The sequence below is a fragment of the Nanorana parkeri genome, unplaced genomic scaffold (assembly GCF_000935625.1).
Source record: "Nanorana parkeri isolate BGI_ZX_2015 unplaced genomic scaffold, ASM93562v1 scaffold440, whole genome shotgun sequence".
NCBI lineage: Eukaryota > Metazoa > Chordata > Amphibia > Anura > Dicroglossidae > Nanorana > Nanorana parkeri.
In genome coordinates, this window is record NW_017306708.1 from 225938 (window position 1) to 251720 (window position 25783).

Here is a 25783-nt window from a genome sequence, read left to right on the forward strand (position 1 = left end):
CCAGGCATTTGCATGCGTTTTTGATGTGCTTGCATGTGTTCCAGAGCAGATCCACAGCAGTTAAATAGGGCTTGCTGCAGTTTTTTCACCTGCTCTGGACCTACTCCGGAACTGCATGCTGTGACGTGAACTGGAGCAAAAAATACCATTGTAATGCATTGGACGCAGTTTTGATCCGGTCTGCACCTGCTCTGCGCTTGGTGTGAACAAGGCCTTAAAGGAAGAAAATATTAAAATGTAACAGCCACAAAATTACTGAATACTATGCAAAACACTAACCTATGATACTGAAAAGATATAAGGGGCAGTGTATCCCAAACAAATAAAAGTGTATCAGAGAAGTAGTGTGCTTTACTCGTATCATGGCAGGAATCCAATACCTTGGGAGAGGATGAGGAAATTACTGTCTGGGACACACCACCCTTTATTTGTATTCAGCTTTGTAGGGTAGCTATCCTGCAGTGTTCGGGAACTTTGTTTTTCTTTACATTTGATTTTTTTTTCTTCCTTAATGGTATTACACCTGTTGCTGCATTGTCTTTGTATACACTTACGTTGCATTATTTTTATTCGATCATATTAGATATTGATATTAGATTCACTGTATCATCTGTGTTTTGCTGCCACTAGATTGCAATGACAGATTGGGATGGTTGTTAATGATCATGCATTCATAATGAGTTGAGACCTAAGTCCCTTAAAGTGGTTGATATCATGTGAAATCTCAGTACTTTTTTTATTGTCATATATAGCGAGCGGGAAACTCATTCAGAGGTATATATGTTTTTATGGGTTAGGGTTCTTTTTGATTTGTGTAATTTACCACTTTATCTCCAACTGGTTTTTAGACTATAAGAAAATAGCAAAATTAAATTTGTTACATTGAATTGTTATGTGGCTTTGTCCTAGTTTATATCCTTTTGCCTTTAGGGTTCTATTTTACTATTCTCCAACACTCTACATTTTTACTCTATACTAAAGGGGATCCTGGTTATAAAAGCGTTAAGGAAGACATGAGTCCACACTAATAAATGTATCAGATAGGGCAGCCCCCTCTCCCTTCACTTTGGTGGTCTAAGAACCCATGAGTCATCACATCCAATGCAGTGCATTGGATGTGAGGACACTGAGGGACATACCATCACCTGAGCGGAGGGGGGAGAGAGGTTGCGGGAACCGGTCTAGCAGTCAGGTGGGACTGAGGTTCGGGTGCGTATATCTTTATTTTACTCCCTAGATGAAGACGAGCACTAAAGCCCCACTGCAAGGGTTAAGTTTTCTTCTGCCCAGAGTTCTTCTTTAAAGGAAAAATCTGCTGAAAAGTTTGCAGGTCAGCAGAGATTTTTAACAAAGCAATCCAAATACGGCCCTATTCATTCCTATGGGGAGTTATGGTTCAGGTGGGGTCAGCACCAGAGAAGATTTTGAGCCCAAGGCTGTAAAGCTTGGTGGGGGCCGGCGTTGTCATGGAAAGTCAAGTAAGCCCCCAGGGGAAGGGGTTTGATGTCTATCTCACATTAAGTTATGGGGATAGGGAGGGTAGGCTGGGTTTTTTTTTTTAGTAACCCTGTACTTTTAGAACTACTAAGCTGGCATGTATGGCATGTTGAGGACAATGAATGCCATAAATGACAATAATGAAAATGCAATAAAATCATTAAATATATAAAGTATATAAGGTATTAAGTTATGTGGTCATTTTGGCTACAAACAGCGCTTCAGATTGCTAAAGGTTATTGAAATGTGTATCATTCAAGAAGCTCACTTGTGTAACAATGAACAGGACCTTTAAATGCACAGATATTATGTCCAAAAGTCACAAAACGCTACAATGTTAATCTCAGACATGCTCATTGTGGCACCCCTATAGAGACTGGAAGTGTGCAGACATACTACTGGGTAACACTGTAGGTGCTGAGCCAGGACAGGCCCACAACTGGTAATACAACTCCATAAGTATTTTTTTCTTTTTTTAATAGTTATATTTACAAAATATCAATACAAAAAAAACTGATTCTGTTAGAAAAAAATCCACCAACTCTTCATTTCTACCGTCAGGTTAAGAGTTAGAAGTCAGGGTCAGCAGCAATGGGTTCTGCTCAGTAGTATTTGTGAGTGCCAAATCCGTTTTCTGTGTCTCTCTTTCTCATGGTGGGGGTATCTGCTGGCAGCGGGCAGGACTGGGGGGCAGACGGGCCGCAGCACTTTGTTCTGTTCTGAAACTGTAGTCATACTGCCGACAAAAAAAAAAGAAAAGGTTGTTGTTATGGCTTTATTCATAGTTATTATGTGTAGCAATGCTGCTAAATGAATACCTGGTTTCAACTACTGAAATAAAGAATAAAACCGTACACATGCCCACACTACCACCTTGTGGTAAAGAATGAAATCGCAATCTGAAAATAAAATCCAGCTTTTTAAAGCATTTCTAAAAATGATATATATTAAATAGCTTACTAGTTCTTAGATGTGGTGGCTGCATTGGTATTCTTTCATCAGACTTTTCCCCCTTTATTTTAACCTGTGATCCTGCCAGTAAAAACCTTCCTGTCCTAGGGAGACAACAGTCCCATGTGGTGTTTTTGAGTTCAACCTGGGCAAGGCCCACAAGACTGCTTGAGAGCACACTGCAAAGCTCATAAGACTGGATTTCTGGCAGGAGTAACAGGATTTTTTCTTTGCACTTATCAAACAGATTTACTAAAATACTATCAATGGTATATTTTTTAATCCAAAAAGAGAACAAATAAGAGACGTTTTTTTTGCTCGGGTTTATATACATTATAGGTGCACCAAAAAGGAAAATTTTAAAACCAAAAACGAAACCGAAAAAAAATGTAGGCCCGAAACTGAAATGTTTTTCTCTAACTTTTTCAAATTTAAAAAAAATATATATTTTTTTTATAAACTTGTAAATAATTTTTATTTTTTACTTTCCTTTTATGTGCTTCGGGGAACTATTAGGGGTCTAAATAGACCCCTGATATTTCCCTTTTAAAATAGAAAAAGAGATGGAGAACACAGCCCTCAATCTCTTTTTCTGCAGCCCCTGTTATAAATGAACAGGAATCATCTATACTGAGTGTTCCTGTTCATTTATAACATGTGGGTATAGTATGTTTACTACATCCACAATCATCAATGAACAGGGGGTGATGTAGATCACTTTCCATTCATTCATAATTGAGGATATAGTAACAATACTATGTCCTCAATTATTTACAAACACTCAGCGACAGCTGTCATCTCGACAACTGTCACAGGAGGCTGAGCGAGAGGTGCGGGAGGAAAGCTCAGCCTCCTGTGACAGCGCTGGCTGTCTCCGCCCACACCGTTCTGCTCATCTGTGACAGGAGGCTGAGCGTTGCGGGGAGGAGAGATGCCGACCGCTCACAGCGCTCGGCCACTTGTGACAGTTTCTCTCCTCCCCACTGGGACACAGAGCAGCGCCCAGCGGGAAGGAAAGAAAGCAGGGATGCGCCGCTATATCGGCAGAAAAATTGCACTTTCGGCATTTAGCCAAAAGTGCCATTTTTGGCCGATATGTTTCGGCGGCCAATATATCGGTGCATCCCTAATACATATACACAATGTATACTTATAAAGCTACTTATAATGTGCTTGTAGCATGCCTACCTCTGTTCAGGGTGTCATACTTAGCATTTGTCAAACCAAGGTTGGTCTTAAAGTAAAATCCACCTAAACATTTCTTTAGGTTTGGACAGGGCGGGGAAAGTTTATAAACTGTCATTTTGTTTTTTAATTTACTGTCAGAAAAATCAATCCTAACTTTAGGATAATCCCACTTTTACAGTCGGAACAGTTGTTCCCTGTTGCATTTCTCCATCCAGCCCTTTTGGTAGCCTATTCAACAGAAAGTCTGCCCCATTTTTAAAGGATTAAAAAGCTAGCTGGTGTACTGGAAACATGGAAAACTGGTCTCCAGAACTAACTCAAAGGTGCTTTATTTTCTGATAAAAAAAAGCTACAAATCTGTCAAACAGGAACAAGGCCGAGTGAAAGTTTCTACTACGAGGGAGAGTCAAAAATTATCCGCACTCTGGCTGTAGAATTTTTAAAAATCAACTTTTAGAAAAGACAAATACATAATTTCTCAACATAATCTTCTTGCTTTCCAATACACTTTGTCCATCTGTCAACAAGCTTTCGTATTCTCTCATTAAAAAATGTTTTAGGCTGAGCTGCGAGCCACAAACGCACTGCTGTCTTCACTTCTTCATCAGAGGTGAATCTTGATCGAGCCATGGCTGATTTGCCACATAATCCACTGTCACTCGTTTATTCGATAGAATCATTTCATGTGTACGCTCAATGTTGTCATCAGACGTGGACGTCCGTCCGACTCCTTCTTGATGGCTAACACTTGTGCGACCTTCCTTGAACTTCTCTATCCATCCATATGTTTTCTTCCACCGTTACTAATTAACTGAGGTAACATGTTCACACCTGCACAGCAGTAACTGGGGAGAAAGTAGCCTTGAATGGAAAGCGCTGATAAGACGCGGCCAACAGAAGCTTTAATATAACCAGAGTGCGGATAATTTTTGACCTTATTATCGTGGAGTAGTTCTAGAAAACACAACTATAAATAAGGGGCAAATAAATAAGTAATCATAAGAGTTACACAAATAGGAGGAAACAAATAAGTAACAGTAAGCGCTATGGCACTTTATTTATTTTACCTCACTTGGGTGATAGACTATTATTAGGGTTTACATTCATTTTTCTTTATAAAATGAACTAGAAGAACAATAAATAAACGAAGAACAAATAGTAAATAAATTAACATGGTTATGTTATAGATAGCAGGACTCGAGACAGTCCTAGTGTGCATCTGTGGCTCCACTGCATGAAAACTCTGGGGAGGGCTGGATAATTATCCTGTCTTCCTGGAAGTAGGTCTTTGGATGATCCCGGAGTCTGGGGTGAATGCTTGCATAGTTAAGCTATATTAAAGGAGAACTATGGGGTCAGTGTTTTTCCCCATAGTTCTTCTTAGGGTAACGGGAGGACACAAACTAGCGTCCTCCCGTTACCCTAAGCTCAGTATACCGCGAGCTACAGCTCACGGTATACTGAGACGCCGCAGCAGATCCCGACGTAGATGACGGGATCCGCCCAGCTGCGTGACGGTAACAGGCCCATGAAAACAACTAACCCCAAATGGGAATTATAAAAGAAGGAGCTTACAATTCAGAGGAACGCCTGAAGAACAATGTGGCTAAAAGTAGCATGGAATAATTGTGGTAGGACTCCTGCCACATCTGGAGTTTCCTTTCTCATGTCCTGCTTAGCTCCCTCTTTTTCTTTCTCCCTCTCTGTTCCTGCTAGGCTCTCTTACACCTTTTTCCTTTCTTTTGGTCTCTAGCCTCCCTTTTTGCCCACCCCCGCTCGATAGGTGGATTGGGGGTCGTCTGCGCTAATTTAGACCCTCCTCCCTGCCTTCTGATTACACGGTATTCCCAGCCTGTTTTAACTATGCCATTATTTGGCTCCCCGCATGCACCTCCCCCTTGGAAATTCCTTTCCATCAACGCCAAAGGCCTCAACATACTTCAAAAACAGTTACGCCTACATTCATAGGCAAAGGGCACATATCGTCTTCATACAAGAAACGCATTTTAGATCTGATGCTATCCCAAAACTCTCTAACCTCCGCTACCCTACTTTATATAATGCGTCCACAACAATGCAGAAGTCTAAGAGGGGCTCTATCCTGTTCTCGCGCAATGCGCCTTTGGACCTGACCGATCAGATGGTAGACTCCGAGAACCGCTTCCTGTTTCTTAAGCGTTTGGTCGAGAGCCGCCCTGTTACACTGGCTAACATATACTGCCCCAATACTGCCACCTAATCTTACGAGACTTTGCTCATGGACTGCTGATTCTTGGCGGAGACTTTAACCCCTTCGTGACGGGAGACGTACACTGTACGTCCAGCCACAAAGGGACCAAATGACTTGTCACGTACACCGTACGTGACGAGTTATTTGCTGCTTTAGAGGGCTGTTAACCGCTGAGAATCAGCTTTTAACATTCATTAATGGATGCCCTTACTACAGAGGCATTCATTAATGAAAGGGTTAACCTTTTTCAGACACCCGATACCTTAATATCGGGTGTCTGAGAGTCAAAGCAGAGGGACACAGATGCCGGCTTTTGCCGGCATTCTGACAGCTCGTATAGATCGAGAGAGATATCTCTCTCAAGCTATACTGGCTTTTTTTTTTCTTCTTTCATGAATAGATACATAATGTGTCTATTCCTATAATGTATCTATTCCTGAAAGAAGAATGTTTGTTTGCTGATCGTTGTTGCAACAATCAGAAAACCTTTAGTGACAGCTGAATCCTGAACTGCTGCAGGATCAGTGTCACTAACTTATTATTGGCTGTTCTGAAGTTTGAAGCAGCCTGATAATAATCAAAAATGTATTAATTTATCAAGCAGTAACAGTGAGATTAATTCACGACTGCTTGATATAATTAAATAAATAAAATAACATTTTTAAGTTTTAAAAAAAGTGAAAAGTGTAAAAAAAAAAAATAAAATTGTGAAAAGTGTAAAAAAAAAAAAAATGTGTAAAAAATAAAATAAAATAAGGGACAAATAAATGAATGTATTTATTGCACATTTTTTTAGCTGTGCTGGTTTTGTAAAAAAAATACTACAAATCAAAACTGGGAAAAAAGTGTTTTTTTAAACGTTTTTTTCCTCTTTTTTATATTTTATTTGTCCTAAGTGAGGCGTTAGACACACATATGTGATATAAATATGCAGCCCTATCTGTCCTCTAAAAAACGATATATAATATGTGTGGGTGCACTTTTGCTGTGGAAGAATCACACAGCAAAAAGTGTGTCAGTCATTTACGAACAGAAACTAAAAACAAGCTCAGTCATGAAGGGGTTAATGTGCCCCTATCTTCCCTTGGCCATTCTTCTTTGCCTTTTCACACTCTGCGCCTCACTAACACAGAACTCTCTCTTGAACCTCCACGATGTTTGGTGACACCATTCTGTTAACTGCCTTTGATGAATTCCGCTCGCTTTCCAATTTTAAAATTAACTTTTCTAAATCCTCTGCATTGAACATCTCTCTCGCCCTAGCCCTGGTAGACCAATGCAAAGCAAACTTTCCTTTTATGTGGAACTCTACTTCGGTAAAATACCTGGGAGTGCATTTGCCTTGACATCTTATGGATCTCTATGCCCTTAACTTTGCTACTTTTCCGTCACTTACCGATGGGACCTGCGTGGGTGGGACAGAGCGACAATCATCAAAATGAACATCCTTCCCAGACTTCTATACTTTTTCCAAACCCTTCCTATTGCTCTCCCACGCTGCCTCTTTATAATCCTTGTTTCGCTCCTTTTTATGGGGTAATAAATCCCCCAGGATTAGCCTACGTACCCTCTCGCACTCTAAACACGTCAGTGAAATTGGATTCCCGGACAACTACCGATACTACCAAGCTTGCCTTTTATCTAGAATTATTGACTGGAATGTACATTCTACCTTGAAGGAATGCATCTCTATGGAGTCCGAACTTAGGCCACTGTCTCAGTGTTCCTATCTATGGATAATGCAATCATGCACACCCCCTCTCTTCGTGATCACCCCCTTATTTGGCCTCCCTTGCAAATCTTTTTAGCGTTTTTTACCAAAATAACCTCCCTCTCCTCGGTCCTAAGCTCCCTGAAACCTGTACGACTTAACCTGGCTTTTCCTCCGGGAATGAGCCCTTCATTCCTGAAGGGGTGATGGCCTGATCACCTTCTGATGGCCAAGAATTTTTTAAAATCTGATTATTTTCTTTTTCATTCAGCACCAAACCAATGGTCTGGTGCTGAGTGTAAATACACTGTGCCTTTCTGGACCTACTTTTAGATACAAGACTTTCTTAACGCATCGAAAATGCGTGCACACTTTGTCAGATCCTTAACTACTTTCGAATCCTTGTGCACTTCCCCCACACCTATACTGCATATGGTTTATCTGTTATACTCGGAATTAGCTCGAGGGACTGACCTCAAGAGTGACCCAGGTAACCAAGCCTGGGAACGCAACTTAGGTCTCTATCTTTTGGCATCAGACTGGGAATCTATGAACCTATGCTTGTTACAAGGCTCTAGAAATGTCTCTATTCAGGAGACAAACTATAAGTTGTGCTCTAGGTGGTATCACACTCCTGAACTCCTACATAAAATTTCCCCTACTGTTCCATGCCATCAGGATAAAGGCACGTTTCTCCACATGTGGTGGAGTTGTCCCCTGCTTTCACCTTTCTGGACACAGGTTCGTGACATTAATGGGATAATTACAGGTGAATCCGTTCCGTTTAGTACGGCCCGTTACCTTCTACATTATACGAAGAGGTCCTTCCAAACTTACTGACGCTCTTTAACTTTCCACGTTCTGAATGCTGCCAAATTATCCCCCGCATCTGGCGATCTTCTACCTCGCCTCAACTTGTGGATTGGTTTTGATGTATAGGTTTTGTAGCCGAGATGGAAGAGTTGATTCATATCAACCAGAAAACGATGTTGGATCCTATTTAAGGATTCACAAGCCTTTAAAGCAAACATGTTACATGGCACTTTTGGCTCCCCATTCCCCCGTTAAGGTCTTTCTGCAGAGCTACCTTCTCCCTGTGAACGAAGCATGATTCAGCTTGGCTGTAATTCAGCACTGATTCTTGTTTTATTATCACATTTTTGCCTATTAGATCTATATGCCGAACATGGATGTTTACGGGTTTGTATTGTTAAAATGTTATTAAAATATTTTGAAACTATTACTATAGAATGTGCTACTAGTAAAACTTGGCAAAAGTGTAAACATAGGGCCAGGTGGCAGGTTTGTAGATTTGGGATACTGAAGCTTGATGCTGGAAGATCCAAGAAGTATCAAAACTCCAAGAAAAGTGAGTGTTGGAAAGGGAGAACTTTACCCTTTAACTCTTTGGCCTTAGTGATAGTTTGCGCAATCCGCTGTGGAACAAGAAGCTGGCTGCCCCATACTGGAACCCTCAGGAATGATGTAGAGGGAGTCAGACTTGCAGATGGAAGCTGTAGCAGAGAGTTAAACTCGAACAGCTCGAACCAGGTCCAAACAGTGGAGAGAAACTTCTTTAGGATGTTTGGTGCAAAACATAAATCAATGTCCAGTGTAAGGTGGATGGCAGAGACCACCTTAGGAAGAAAGAAAGTACTACTGTATCCTTGTGGATAACTAAAAAAGGCTCCTTACAAGTCCAGGCCGCCAACTCAAAAACACTCCCGGCAGAAGTGATGGCGATGAAGAAGGCAACCTTGCAAATGAGTAGGGCCCAAGGGATCTCTCCAAGAGGTTCAAAGTGCAACTTTTGCATGGCTAACAAAACTGAAGTTGAGGTCCCACAGAGTAAACGAATGTGAGAGTGGGAGGCAAGTGGCCTCAGGATAAGAATTGCCAAGACAGAAATTTGGCCCTTGATAGCACTCAAACCTAAATGCTGGTCTAGGCCAGATTTTGAGGAAAGATAAGATGCATCCCACAGAATACTTCCTCTATTCACAGCAGCCAAAATAACATTCCAGATATGATGGCACATCTTGCGGGACCTGGGCATCAACAAGCAGGCCAATAAAGACATCAACTGAGAAGCAGGATGGAATACCAGTCCTTAGGACAGTAAGTCTGGATGATCCTAAGCGCCCACGAGAGTGCCAGGAGTTTGACTATGCACACAAGTGAAGTGTGGAATCACTGGGGAGATTTAAAAGTGACGCTGATTGTGATGAATATGATGAACAGGAATACATGTCTATATGGAAATTTATTGTATGAAGTTGGTCTGAGCTGCCCTCTTTCCTTTCCCATGTCCAACGGAGGAGTGATAATTACCACCAGTGATTTAGTATATGAGATATTACCATACGCATACTAGGACAAGCTCTGTTTGTTATTTTAATATGTTCAAGAACCTCCTGAGGAAGCCAGTAACTCAACATTGCAAATCGCAGTGAGGTGTTTGCCGTTCTCACTAGTAGGCCATTTAGTGGTTTTTGATTGTAAAAATGAAATGTATACAACTGTATGGATATAAAATAGACTGACAATAGGCAGGCGGGAGCATCGCAAACTACTTTGTATGTTATTGTTTTTAGAAAAAAATTATGTTTAATGTAAATGTTATCGATTTAATAAAATATTGGAATTTTAATTAATCAATGTAGTTGAAGTACAATTAAAGTGCGCTATGGTTCGTATGAAACGATTCTTTTTCGGGGATACCCGCTTTTCTAATCCCCTTATATGTGACTGTATTGATATTTGGTCAGATGTGCTGACACCATGTGTTGTATCGATGTGTTTAATACTTTCTTATCAATAAATAATTTATACGAGAAACAATTCTTTTTTTTCTAAAAATACATTAAATTTTTTTTTAAAGTCCCCCACCCCCGTGGTCAGATGTGCTGACACCATGTGTTGTATGGATGTGTTTAATACTTTCTTATCAATAAATAATTTATACGAGAAACAATTCTTTTTTTTCTAAAATTTAATTACTGACTGGAAGGGTACGAAGTAAATGGCGTAAAGCTACGGTAGTATGAATATTTAAAAAAGGTTCAAGATGTCAACCTGGGAACTACACAACAGTCAGTCTAACATCAATAGTATGCAAACTGCTTGAGGGAATGACAAAGGACTATTTAGTGGATTTTGTTCATGACAAAATAAGTGATAATCGGCATGGTTTTAGGAAGAACCGTTATTGTCAGACCGAGCTACTAACATTCTACAAAGAGGTGATTAAAGATCTGGATGGGGGAAGGCCGGTGGATAGCCGGTGGACGTGGTGTACCTGGATTTTGCCAAAGCATTTGACACAATGCTTAATACACAAGCTGAAATCTATGGGCATAGATAAAATGGTGTGTACATGGATAGAGAACTGGCTACAGGAATGTGTCCAGAGAGTATTGATAAAAATAATTTTTTTTTAAAGTCCCCCACCCCCATGAACATGCGCATCGCCACGTAAACGCGCGTCGGGTGCGCCTACGTATGAAAACGACGAACGCGCTACACATGTTGGGTATCGCCGCGCACGCCGGAGTGAGAGCAATAATTCATAGGGCCAGTATTTTGGGGTATCTCTAAATTGATGACCTGTGGGGGCTTTTAAAGCGTCTTCTACGGACTTTTTGGTTTACTGCAGTTTTTCGCCGTTTTACGGACCCAATCAATTTGTAACCTAGGCATGTTGGGTATCGTTTTACTCGTTGTAACCTCATCTTTTATATTCCATTAATATTAATTAATATTCCAAAAAAATTGGTATTTTGTTGTGTTTTGGGGCATTTAATTAAATTTTTCACTAAATGTTGGGGCATTTAATTAAATTTTCACTAAATTTTTAAACTAAAGGTTTAATAAGGAGTTGCGCTAATATTGCGCAACATAAAAATGCATTTTCAGGCCTAAAATGTGGAATATAACATGGGTGCAAAAAATGAAAAAAAGGCCTCAGTCATGAAGGGGTTAATATTGCGAAATGTAAAGTAATGCATCTTGGGGTTAAAAATAGGCAAGCGCAATAAACATTAATGGGTACTCCCAGGGCCGGATTTACTCTCTCTGCTGCCCCAAGGCTCGCTTCCTCAATGCGCCCCCCTGCCCGCCAAACCCTCCCCCTAATGAAGAATGGCAACCAGATGGCGGGGGTGGCAGGGTTGGTTTTAACTTTTTTATTTTTTCTTAAATATTTTTGCTACTTTTTTATTTTTAAATTTTTTACTTTTTATTTATTTTTATTATTTTTTATCCATTTTTTTGTATTCACTTAACTTTATTGCTATCATATAGGAACTAACATGACCCTGTGTGATAGCAATTGGAAGTGACAGGTTCTCTTTATTGCCCCCCCCCCTCTTCCCCCCGCCTGAAAACCATGTCAGGAAGGGAAGAGGCCAGTGGGGCGAAGCAGCCAAGTGAGGTAGGGGCGGACCTGGACCATAGAGGTGGGAGCGGGAAGGACGGAGCTGCACGCATATTACAAGTGATCTCGGCAAAATTGCTGGGATCACTTGTACTAAAACACCAGCTTCCCAGCTGTACATTTAGCCCTGCTTGCCCGAAGCAGGGATAAATGTAAAAAACAAACAAAACAAAAAACTTGGCTGTGCTGCCCGACGATCCGGCCTCGGAAATCCGGCCCTGGGTACTATACCAGGGAAATTAGAAATGGAAAAAGATTTGGGGGGCACAGTTGACTACAGATTAATAGCTTGCAATGCCAGGCTGCGGCAAACAAAGCTAGCAAAGTACTGTCATGCATTAAAAAGGGAATATACTCTAGAGACAAAGCAAAATGTCTTTGTTCAACCTCAAATACTATGTAACTATGTAATCCTCTAGGAAGGGGTAGATATACTGATATTGAAAGTGAGACTTTCAAAGAGGACCCTCCCATAGCTTGCTTAGGGTTGCTCCTTGCTCAGCACAAAAAAGATGTCAAGTACATGCTAATTAGCTCTTAAAAAGACAAAAATTAGATATGTATGGCAAAAGGCAATTATAATCAAGATGAATCTCCTATCATTAGGGAACAGAAGCTTGCTAAAAAAGATGGAGTATAGATAAATAAAATGAAATGCAGAGGAGTAGGGATGATGCACAGTTTGGTCTGTTACATGAAATAAGCAGATGCCGGGGAAGAATTAAAAAGAGTTGTGAAGTGTGTGTTCTTTGCACAACCACCTGCTCAAAAGCCATGCAAAATTTGAAATACAAATTTTTATTTTCCTTTTTTAATTTCTGCAAGCTTCTTTTGTTACATATGCATGCTTGGCATTTGTGGTTGCCACCCCACCTTTTTTTTAAAATTCCTACAAAAACATTCCCTAGAGACCCACAAAGATTATGCAAAAATCCTGTAGATTATTTTTCTTAGGGGTGCATAACATACAAAAACAGTGATATTTTATAACTTACACCAAGCGTTGTCTCATGATTCTCATACACAGTCATATTTTCACAAATGATGTGACCAGCTTGTGCATCACGTTCAGCAACTACATAGTTGCAACTACATCCACACTTGATTTTCCAGAGAGAGAGAGATAAACTATTTTATCAGTCCAGTTGCAGTTACAAATAATTGACTCCCGACCCTTTGGCCAGGTTCACACCTGGGCGACTCGTGACCGCGTGGCAATCGTGCACAAAACCACGCTGTCACAGAGTGGCCCACCACAGCTGATCGCGCTGTGGGTGCCATTATTTTCTAATGGCACCCCAGTTGCGCCGGGCGGATTGTGCGGTTTCCCACCGCAATTCTGCCTGTGCAATTGAACACGATCACGGCTAAAAAAGCTGTGCGCCGTGTGTCGCAAAAAAAGGTACTTGTACCTTTTTTTAGCGTTTGCCATGTGGATGTCACCCCACTGAAATCAATGAGGCCGTGCGGCATCCGCTGTGTGCACTAGCACACGATCGCGTGCCCTGGGTGTCGCCGAGGTGTGAACCTAGCCACAAACTAAGTCAGGTTAAAAATCATGGTGCATTTGGCGGCACTGCAGTCATATCGATGACAGATATTATATCTAGTGTGCAAGAGAGCTTCTCATTTACTTTTTCTTACCTCTTTCTCTATTTCTGCCAGAGATTTAATTGTAATTCCCAGTAGGTCAACCTGTTGCATCTAAAATGTGGAAAAGAGATCTTCAGTTAAAAAGAGGCACTAGATTTTATTACATCGCCAAAAGAAAAAAAATGTAGATGACTCTGGTGACATATTTTGTCAAGACTCATTAATAAATATTTCAAGCTTTGATTGACATTTTCACACTTTAACTACAGTGACTTGCAGTTTGTTCATTTGACCACTTGATGGCAGAAAAGCCAAGGCAATCCAACAATCATGGCAACCAATATGAATTCTGGATCAGATGGCGATGTATTCCTGCGCTAAACTATCCATATTTAAACAAATATATCCCTCCAAAACAATACTCCATAATGTCTGCAATATGATATAATGTATGCATTGCAGTCTGCTTTCATAATTTATCAAAAATGTACCCTTCTGTTGGGCAGATTTACATTGCACAGCACAAGGAAATCTTGTGTCTCAGTCTGAACCACTGTCCAAACTACATTGCCATTTGGATGTACATACAGTAAAGAGTTTTGTATTAATTAAAGTAAAATAAAAAAAACCCTGTGAACAAAAATAATCAATTTCCAAACATTTTTGGCTATAACCTCACAAAACTCAAATTTACAAAACATGCAGTTTTTAGGGCTAAAATCCTGGCACCAGAATATTCAGATTAGAAAGAACTGGAAATGGGGATTGTGGATAGAGATGTTATTACAAAGCATTTTTGGCCCTTACACAAATAAATGAGGTTAGACTCCAGTACAAAGTGAAGATCTTTTCTTTGAAACATGTGAGGAAACACTGGTAATTCACCATAAAGGATCTTCACTTCCTACTAGTAAGCCAACATTACTCACGTATTGGAGAATATGGTGCTTCTTTTTGCTGTGCACCCATCAAGCTATAAGCAATTAGTGTACACTGTAAATGCATTCAGTGTCATTGCTACATTACAGAATATAATGAAAGACCTAATTTCCAAATTTAAGTCAGGAAAAGGTTTTGTTTTAAAAAAAACAAAAACAATTAGGTTTCAATTCCTGTAGTATGGCCTCTTATTAAAGTATATAGAAGGTAATACTTGCTTTGTTACTACAAATTCCACATAAAGGCTCTTTTAATTTATAGTGGAAGCGGAAAATGAATAAAGCCTGAAAAAAGGATCTAAGGCATCCCAAAAACTTGCATCTTTAAAACCTTAAAGATGAACTCCAGGAAATGTAAAAATTAACTCCCTCAGTACAAGGGTTAATTGGTCATTTTGGACCAAGAGGCTAAAATAAAGAAAATATACTCACCTGATCCTCAGTCCTGCAGCGGTGATTGCTCACCTCTCTCCCCCTCCTCTCAGGTGAAGGAATGTCCCTTGACACCCTCACATCTAATGCAGCTGCAATAGATGTGATGATGTAAGGGGTCCTTAGACCGCTGATGCCCAGAGGAGAAGAGGATGCTGGGACCATTCTAGCAGCCAATCAGACTGAGAATAGGGTTAGTATATTTTCTTTATTTTAGGCCCCTAGACCAAAACAAGCAGTGCAGTGCAGTGCAGTGCAGGGGGTAGCCCCACTGAAAGTGTAAATTTTTACATTTACTAGAGTTTTTCTTTAAAGAGGAACTTTACTCATATCTTCAAAACAACAAAAAAGACACCTTGAAAATGTTGAAATATTTAGTGATGACAATCTACAAACAGATAATTGCCGGCTTTTTATTCTTTGCATACATTATTTTTATTTTCTTCCCCATTCTTTTAACAGTAGCCATTTAAACTAAGGGCAGATTACTAGATCTCCCTTTATTTCCTGGAACTCTAGCACATGTGACTAGGACATGTGACCATGCACATCATCTCAGGAGAGGACAATGCCTTTCCTTGAGATCTCATGAGATTACAGATGAGATTTCCCAGCAATGCTCTGCTGATGTAACCTTCCCAGGATGCAATGCTTGGGCACAATTACATCATTTGTGCCAAAGTGGACCAGGAAGTGGAAAAAAGGAAATTGTAAGTAAAATAAAAATATGTTTGTTAGCTAATGAATGTGAGATGATTTCATATCAGCACCCAGAGCTGTATGCTGATGTGATTTTTAGTCAAAGGGGTTAAAGGTCCACTTTAAGTTAGCCAATAAAGGGTATCACTATAACCTCAAACTTTCTTTATTTGTTTTTAGCGGAAATCAAATTTTGTCTGTGAATATTGACCCGATTTCTCGACAATACATGTAGTACACATATAAAACACGAAACAGTCACATGTACTGCCAGTAAACAAGGTAATTACAAACTCATCCTGGAAGTAAACTGCAGTGACCCACAGCCATTGTTCAGAAATAATTTAACAATGTAAACTGTAATCACACACACACACACACTTTCCCAGAAGCTTAAGAAGTACACCAGTCTATTTTCCCCACAACCACTACCAAAATGCAAAACCAGTCAGACCTGGCAAGTAATGCTGACAAAAGATTGTAAAATAATGGCATTCTTGTAATCTGCCCAGCTTTGTTGTTCAATGTAAAAACACATTTCAGCCCAAGTACTACCCTAAAGCTGGCCATACACCTTACAATTATCTGCAGATTTTCTGTGGTCAGATGGAAAAGGTGCAACAGATTCCTCCATCTACACTTAACTGTGTGGATGGAGTAATCTCCACCTGGGCCAAGCTTCTGTAATCCTGCTGGTCGGCCCCGCTGGCTCTCAAAACGCCTGAACAATGCCTGCATCCAATCAGATTGTTCAGGTATTTTGACAGCCAGTGGGGCCGACTAGCAAGATACTGAAGCTTGGCCCAGTGGGAGATTCCTTCATGTCAGGATATTCTGACATAACTGCATAAAGTTGTTGTTTAACACTTTGACTTCCAATTATATATTATATACACTAGGGATGCACCGTATCGTTATCGGTGCCGAGAAATGCTCCGATGCCTAACACGATACCTGAGTTTCCGGTATCAAGAAGCCAGGTAGCGAGTCATTACACGCTGCCTGATTGGCCGGGAAGCTGGCTCCATGCTCCCTTGTCACTTGTGAGGAGGGAGCATGGAGCCGGCTTCCCAGCCAATCAGGAAGCCGGGCGCCGCATCATTACACGGCGCCCGGCTTCCTGATTGGCCAGAAAGCCGACGCCATGCTTTCTCGTCATCTAGTGCCGAGAAGCATGGAGACGGCTTTCCTGCTAATCGGGAAGCCGGGTGGCGAGTCTTTACAAGCTGCCCAGCTTCCTGGCTAATCAGGAGTCATTATACGCCGCCTGGCTTCCTTAATGGGACTTCCGGTATTGGCGAGTATCGTAAAAACAATTCAGGTACTTGTACTTGATACTGAAAAACCGGTATCGGTGCATCCCTAATATACGCATCAAAGATGTACCTTTTCCCACCTCGTGGTTCTGGACACTTCCTAGCTCAATGTCAGTATGGTACCAAGGGCCAAAAAGATCAAGGATATAGTTCTCTCTAACTTTGAATTCACATGTACGGTAGGTTTAACAACTAGCATTGGTGCCAAATGGACTAGATTCAGTGTACATAAGTACTGCTGAGTGATGTTCCTTCTGGCTGTATACTAATTTGGTGCTTCTTGCAAGGCCAACATTGAATCTTGGGTTGTCTCTGACCCCTCCCTGCCTGTGGAATTTCTTTTGATCACATAACGTTTCACACAGGGTTGTCTGTGCTTTTCCTTTTGTTTGCCATTAACTACTGGTCTATCTGGTACATACTTGTAGATAACATCTTGGGAGCACCATCTTCACCTTCAGTGGTTCTAAAGAAAAACTGATGCTTTCTGGCTCTATATTTCTGTGAGACACTACCTGCTTTTGCCTAACCAGCTCGCTGTAGTCCCAGCCTCTTGTGAGGTCCTTTGGTATTTTCTTACTTATCAGCCCAGCAGTGAAGAACATTGTAGACACCCAAACTTCAAATGAGCCTACCATTCACACATAACACTTCAAAGTCCAATAGGAGGGGGATTTGACCAGAGGTCTGACATTAATAACTTATTTGCACAAAAAGGAAGGTGGCCAAATGAACTTTTTTGCTCTGAAAGTGCAACTTCCTTCAAAAACATAATCCTACAAATACTACTCACCGCTTCTGATGCACAGGCAAACTTCTCAGAAATCATGAAGGGAACTCCATCCATTGCTGAAACAAAAAAATCTCATGAGGGAAATCATTAAAGTCTGTTACAACACTGCTTTATATTGCTTAAATAAACATATTTTGGCCATTGAACCATTTAAAGGTGTCAGACACAATGCTCATCATGTGTAGTTGCACTTTGCTCTATGTGACAAGACACACATTTACAAGTCACAAAGAGGTCTCCCCTGTACTAAGCTGTCCCACATCTTTCTCATGTTGGTGTCTGTCAAACCATGGTGTGTGGGTACAGCCCAGTATAACAAGCCATCTCTGTGTCACCTGCAGTCATTAAAACTGAAGCCGCTTCATCTGGGCGTTGTGCCACTGTATGGAATACTGAGAGGAAAACCCATGACAAAGGCTCAGCAGTGTAATTAGCATCCTCCTAAACAAACGAGTTTCCACACAGCTGTAATTAAGCAAGCTTGTAATTAAGCCGATGCCCTTTATCATACAGATCATGCTTAAAAATGCTTTGATGAATGGACGTGATATTAATGCGATAATGTCAAATCAAAGATATTCACCAAGGCTGTCATTGTTTCTTCAATTCTAGAACATACACAGATAGTGTAATTTGTCAAGCTGTGGCCCCAGTTTGTTTTGTTTTACTTTTTTAGGTTTAATGGACAGTCATTGCTATGTTGTGACTAGCTTCATGTATATGAATTCATAAAATTAGTTATATGACAACAGTTTTCTGAAAAGTTGTTGCTGCTTGTCTGTTTCTCTAAATGCTTTGCATTAAGAGCAATATGACCACATGCACTGTAATGCCAACATGCAGCCAATGCTCAGGTGTATGCAGTTTCACTGTGGATATATTGTTTATACCATTTTTTACAGAACAAAAGCATGATGTCTTTATAACATAACCACAATATCATCCAAAAATAAATCAATATTAAAATAGTTATAAGAACAAATTGCACTCTACAGAGTATAGTGTACTTCTTTTTGGTTTATATATTAATATAGCACAGATTAAAAGAGGAACTGAAAGCAAATATCAAAATAAAACACCAATATTAAAATAAAACACCGGTTAATCCAATTAGGAAAAGTACAAACAACCTGTCTTGATAAAAGCCTCTTGCATGAGAGGGGACATAATCCTGAGCTAATCAAGACTCCATTGCTTTGTATAGTGCTTTTCAGGCAAACAGTAAACTTGCTTACAGGAGAGGAGAGCACTGGAATGACATTTTCAGTTAAACTGCTTATGTCTCATTGTCCAATCACAGTTTGGGGGAGAGAAAGCGATAAGGGAAGCGGATTATCAGCAGCTTTTTTTTCCCCCTTAAAAGTCACCAATCCGATTGGAGATGATCATTAGCATGATTTAAGGGGAAGGGTTTTGAATTCTGCACCTAGTGCATACTTATAGTTGAAGTTTGTGATGCACCGATACCGATTACTTGGGTGAGTACTCATACTCGCCCAAATGCTCTGATACTTACCTCTGATACCGTAACTTCCTGTAATGACCTGCCTCCTGATTGGTCAGGAAGCCAGGCTGCCTAGGAACAAGTGAAGCCGGCTTCCAAGCCAATCAGGAAGCCGGGAGGTGGGTCATGATGTGCCACACGGCTTCCTGATTAGCTAGGAAGCCAGCTTCACTTGTTAGTAGACAGCCTGGCTTCCTAACCTATCAGGAAGCCAGGTGCCACTTCATGAATCACCTCCCAGGTTCCTGATGGGCCAAACAGGAACCCGGGAGGCGGGTCATAACGGGCCACCTTGCTTTCTGATTGGCTAGGAAGCCGGCTAACTTGTTGCTGGGCAGCCTGGCTTCCTAACTAATCAGAAAGCCGGACCCAGGCAGCCACGGCAAATAAAGCAGGTGTTCTTTCGATAAAACACTGGCTTCCCATTCAATCAGGGGTCATGATACGCCACCTGACTTCCTAATAATTGGGGCACTGATATGGGTATTCGGTATTGGTGAGTACCGAAAAATATCCGTACTCATACTCCATAACGAAAAACCGGTATCGGTGCATCCCTAGTTGAAATCAAAGGATATTAGGCATATAAAACATTCTGAGATTGAATTTATTCCCAAAAATCCACCTTGACCCCTTTGTGCAATGCAGTGGACAAGAATACTTATCTGGTGCAATTTTGAAAATTGGACAAATTGAAGGACTCATTCTTATTGCAATAAAATGTTAGATATGTACTTTTTTAGTGCTTACACAAACTACTAAAAATATAATTTTCACTTCATAGCTGCTTTATGTTTATTTATTTATCTATTTAATTTAGTTTAATCCAGGAGCGCAGTTTATTTTTCACTTAAAAATATAATGCAACTGTAAATGTGCAAAAGTAGAAAAGCATGCTTTTGGTAAGTGTTGTTCAGAGACATTAGAATATAATTTTACTCCGTAAAAATGTAAAGTGCCGCAAAAACACCAAGTCTTGTAATAGTTTGTCAAATGTAACCGATTTCATCTGTGCTTTCTATTCACATAAATCTTACTATTAAGCATATTATAATATAATTAGCAAAAAAAGACCAAATAACATATTGTGGATCAGTAAAGTATTAACACAAACTTTTGTTTTTTGGCATTCTTGGGGCAAATGAAGATGGAAGTATAAACAAGTCTGCAGGAGCGCCAAGTCCACAGCACTGTGCAGCTGAATTGCAATTCATCACAAAAAGAAGTGTACAAACAGTACTAGGTAGTTTGCAGTACGTATCGCTCCTCTGGTTTCTGCAACTGTAAAAAGCTGTGAGGTAATTCCTCTTTGTCTTGGCAGTATGTCTATATAACGTTTTCAACTATTACTTCCTTACTTAGGAGAGGAACTGCAAGAGTAGATTATAAAACCACTTTTAGCAGTAACTGTGTTATTCAAAGTCATGATTATCTCTGCAGACGGACAACATAACGAGAAAATAGCAACTATATCAAACTCTGTGGCTGATTTACTCAAACTTTCAGAAAAGAGAGGAGAATTGGATTCTAGCTGTCACATTTTTAGTACAGGTAATAAAATTAAAGTGGAACTATACTCAAAAACATAAAGCTATGCTTAGTCTAGCAGTGTACATAAATAAAGAATAACAGATGGGCTAAAATACTTACTATTCCTGGAGAAAATACTGCAGGGTGCCACTCAGTGCTGCCTATATGTGTGAACGTCTAGACATCTGGATTATACACTGAGTGGCCAGATTATTATGACCACCTGACGTTTGTAGGCAAATTAGCTATAATTTTGCGCTGAAGTTGCTAGAGGGCCAGACCATTAAAAATAGGGAAGCAGGTTGTTTACCACGACAGTAGAAGTGATTTTTTTCTGAAGATATGGGTAAACAACGCGATTTAACTGCCTTTGAACGTGGGATGATTGTTGGCGCTCGGAGCCATGGAGCGAGTATCAGCAAAACAGCAGAATTCGTTAAATGTTCAAGAGCAGCTGTTGTTAAAGTGTTTAAAGACTGGACTGTCAGCCAAAAATCTGGGTCTGAACGTGCGAATTGTGGCCGTCAGCGACTAGTCAATGTTAGGGCAGAACGGAGAGTGGCAAGACTGGTACAAGACAACAGAAGGGCAACAGTGCATCAAATTACTGCAGATCTTAATCAGGGATCCTCTCAAATGATCTCTGAAAGCACTGTTCGCTGTACACTGCATCGTATGGGATATGGAAGCCGAAGGCCTGTTCAAACACCTTTGCACAGGAACACAAGGATTGGACAGTCGATCATTGGAAAAAAAGTAATGTGGTCCGATGAATCATGTTTCCAATGGCATCATGCAGATGGCAGAGTGAGAATTGGGGGGAGGGGGAATTTTTGTCCATAAACTGGACAAAAACTGTCACCATTACCAATTTGTTGCCAGCATATAAGGATACAATTGCCTTTTTGTTGTCCACATCCAGCTACAATTGTCTGTTTCCCCATACAAGTGCCCATCTGTTGGCCCCATATATTAAAAATTGCCCATTTGTTGCCCACATATTGTCATGTTTGTGCATTTGTGACCTATACATGGTTACAATTGACTATTTTCAGCAAACAGCTGTTTTCATTGTAACAGCCTACATAATGTGAAGTCACCACTGTTAAAGGAACATATTACTATAATTTACTCTCTTTAAAGTCTGTCACTATTAAAGAACACCACTAGTATCCTTATGTTTTGCCACAGTTCACTACTACTAAAGCCTTGACTGTTATTTTATTTAGCATTCCATTATTTTGCCCAGGTTCCACCGCAAGTGTTAACTACGCTAGATACACCACTGCACTAATACACTGACAACTTAGTGGAATTTTCAACAAGGTAGGTTCCACTGGTAGGTTAAGTGGCTTTTGTCCAAAACAGTGATTGAATGACTTTGCTAGAGTAGGGACAAAGATGAAATATATACTCTAAAGCAGGACTCAAAATTTCAGGTCCTGACCTACTAGCCAAGCCTTCAAAGTTACTCACCACCAGTTGCCCTGCATAACACAAACAAACACACACAGGGCACAACGCTCACACAGCACAATACACATACAGCCACAGCACAACGCACAGAGCATTACACATACACATTTCATCTTAAATACATTTTTAGTCTTCGCACATGTCTAATAATATGCCTGTGTGTGTGTGTGTGTGTGTGTGTATGTGTGTGGGGGTGTGTTTTTGTTTTACACAAACCCCCCAGGGACGGACGGACGAGGGAGCGCTGTCATCATGTAGGTGAGGAGGAGAGCGGTGAGGAGGAGAGAAGCTGCCCCGAGGAGGTCCAGGAGTCTCTCCAGGAGTTGAGAGCCTGACTCAATGGCTTCATTTCCACTCGCCCCCACGCAATTTTCACTCGCAAATTGCGAGGGGGCGAGTGGAGATTTCGAGCCCTGCTCTAAAGAATACAAAATGTGCTGTAATAAACAGATAACAGAAAAATAGTTTCAATATAAATATACTTTACATAGCTAAGATACAAAGTTTACATGGAGTTTTCATGTCCATGGCCAGTTATAGCGAAACAACTGTGACAGATGTAAAACAAAATGCTCAAGGAAATGACCGAGAAACTTCAATGCAAGAGTGGTCAAGTTAAGACGAAGTTAGGCATTGCGACAAAGGGAGCAAGTTTGCTGTAATGTGCCTCACTACAGGGGTTCTAGAACAATGGCACACATTCTGACACTGATCTGACAGCAGTCTAATGTTTTAACATCCCCAGTGACAAAACTCAATATCGCTTCTCCCAAGAATGACACGTTTCTACTCAATGCTGAAAACGACATATATTTTACAATTAGTGGCGTTCGATTCAATTGACATTGAACTCCTGATTTGCATAACATTATCATATTTGATGCAAGAGCAAACCTTTCCAGATTGAAAATCTAGTTGAATTGCTAATATTTGGATGACAATGTTGATAGTTCATTGCTCTGCTCTTTCAATCCAATATCCAAAGCTGCTAGGAGCAATATTCAGGAAACACAACCGTCTCATGCCAGGACAGTCAGCCAATATAAAGTCTTATGGCTAGCTGGCCCTTGCTTAGCTTCTATATATTCATCACTGATCAGGGGTCATCATTACTATATGCACTGTGGTTCATTAGATAAAATGTACTATTCAGGGCTCCATTTACACATACATAGTATGTGTAAAGAAAAGATGAATGACAGCAGTATATTCCCAGAGTAAGATTACTAAACAAAATGTCATACAAACTGTTGGTTTTTCTAAGAACTCTGGTGTAATTAAAATGCAGAATCCGCTCTAACAGAAAACACTTTATGAAAAAAAAAAAATAGGAATTCACACATTCTTCTTTTCATGTCGGGCTTGCTGCTTTTCCTAGAAATTGTTACACACCTTAAGGTAAAATTGCATACATTTCCTGCAACACAAGATACATTCAAGCAATTTGCTGGGGCCCCTTTATAATCCCAATACTGTGCCTAGCCTACCTCACTCTCAAAAATGTATGCACAGGGATAGGAGGAGGTTGCCTAACGCTCCACCAGACTGGCTGCTATATCTGTTCGACCAACAATTTTCAGACTGCCTCCTTTGACAAAAGTATCTGACATTTGTCAAGCTTGCAGCACTACACATTAAAGGAGAACTATGAGATGAGTGATTTCCACTCACCTCATAGTTCTAGCTGACCTGTGACAATGAGACTGTCACAGGTCGGCTCAGTAGATCGGGAGGTGAGCGAACACATACCAGGTTCGCTTACCTCTCGATCCTGTCACGGCTCTCTGCCGTGACAGGGGGAGGGGCTGGATTCCCCTCTCCGATCTGCCAGCCTATCTAGAGGCAGAGCCAGCTGTCACTCACGCAGCTGGGCGGATCCCGTCATCTAAGTCGGGATCCGCTCCGGCTGCGGCGTCTCAGTATATCGCGAGCTGTAGCTCGCGGTATACTGAGCTTAGGGTAACGGGAGGACGCTAGTTTGTGTCCTCCCGTTACCCTAAGGAGAACTATGGGTAAAAACACTGACCCCATAGTTCTCCTTTAAGGGCGTAATTTATAAAAGCTTGCAAGGCAAATGCCATTCACTCGGTACTATCACCGATGGATGGTGCTGAAAACTTTAGCAATATAGTAATACTTGTCATTCGACCGGTTCCTGTAAATCAGACGAAATGCTAACAGTGTATGGCCAACCTTAGATTGGCGGTAAAGAACAACTGTTGTATAGCAATGTATTCAGTAAATATTTTTTAAAAAAAAGAATTTAAAAAAAGGCACACACCGACCCGACCGTACGCAACAAACTCTTGCTGCATAATGAAGCATCTGACAGATACCGGCAAAATATAAACAATTGGACGGAGCTAGCAGTGAAATCACTGCTAGCTCCGCCCAACTGTTTACTATTGGCCGGCACCTGCCAGAGCCTTCTAGCAGGTCCTGGGCATAAAAAAACAACTGAGCATAGCCAGCCGTAACGTTACGGACGGCCTCACCCAGTTTTCTAATGACAGATCAATGTCCCCAGGTCATTTGGGGACACTGTTGTGTTAAAACTGGGCAGAGCGAGCCGTGAGATCCCGGCTGGCTCCGCTCAGCTGTCATTTGCGTGGAGAACGGTCGGCCCCTTGGCCAACCTTTCTCACTCTTCGCCTGTCACTACGGCTCAGCCGAGCCGAAGCATATGCGTTGTGCGTATTGTGAATAGCCGTACAGCAGCCCTTCAGTTCGACTGAACTAAAGGGCTCAGGCGGCCGAAGCTACGGCTGGATCTTTCAGCTCTTTCGTGAATAACCCACTACTTCACTGTCTGCTAGTACAATCCAGCTACCACAATTTGCACGTTCTGACCCAGATTTTCGGCCAACAGTCCAGTCTTTAAACACTTCAACAACAGCTGCTCTTGGACATTTAACGAATTCTGCTGTTTTGCTGATACTCGCTCCATGGCTTGAGCGCCAACAATCATCCCACGCTCAAAGGCTGTTAAATTGCGTTGTTTACCCATATCTTCAGAAAAAAAATCACTTCTACTGTCGTGGTAAACAACCTGTTTCCCTATTTATAATGGTCTGGCCCTCTAGCAACTTCAGCGCAAAATTATAGCTTATTAGAGTACAAACGTCCGGTGGTCATAATAATCTGGCCACTCAGTGTATATGTATATTAAAACATTTGGATTCACATCAAAAGTATCTGTTTTACACTACACACACATACAAAACAAAAACATTAAAAAGACTATACATTTTCCTTCTAGATCCTGGGATCCATGGCCTCAGGAATAAGTATTTCAAAAACATATTTCTGATGGCAAAACAAGATTGCCCGATAATCTACAACTATTCCTGAATAAACACACCAGCCCTGTAAAAGCATTGTGTTTGGAGATGAATGAAGGAAAGTGTTACGTGCTGACAAATGATCCCTCTAGAACAGGTTCACTTTAATAAAAATAAAATAATATGAATAAAAATGTATAATATACACA

At 40.8% G+C, this 25783-nt stretch overlaps 1 protein-coding gene across 2 annotated transcripts in view; it reads right to left on the reverse strand.

Annotated features, from left to right (window-relative positions):
• The window catches only part of MVB12B (multivesicular body subunit 12B), a 184350-nt gene that overhangs the window by 10126 nt on the left and 148441 nt on the right, over positions 1-25783 (reverse strand). For both annotated transcript variants that reach the window (XM_018560211.1, XM_018560213.1), the window contains 3 exons: positions 17784-17839; positions 13657-13716; positions 1847-2233 (listed from right to left, as the gene is read on the reverse strand). In XM_018560211.1, coding sequence (XP_018415713.1) covers positions 2147-2233; positions 13657-13716; positions 17784-17839 — 203 coding nt within the window. In that variant the 3' untranslated portion in view covers positions 1847-2146. The remainder of the gene's footprint in view (positions 1-1846; positions 2234-13656; positions 13717-17783; positions 17840-25783) is intronic.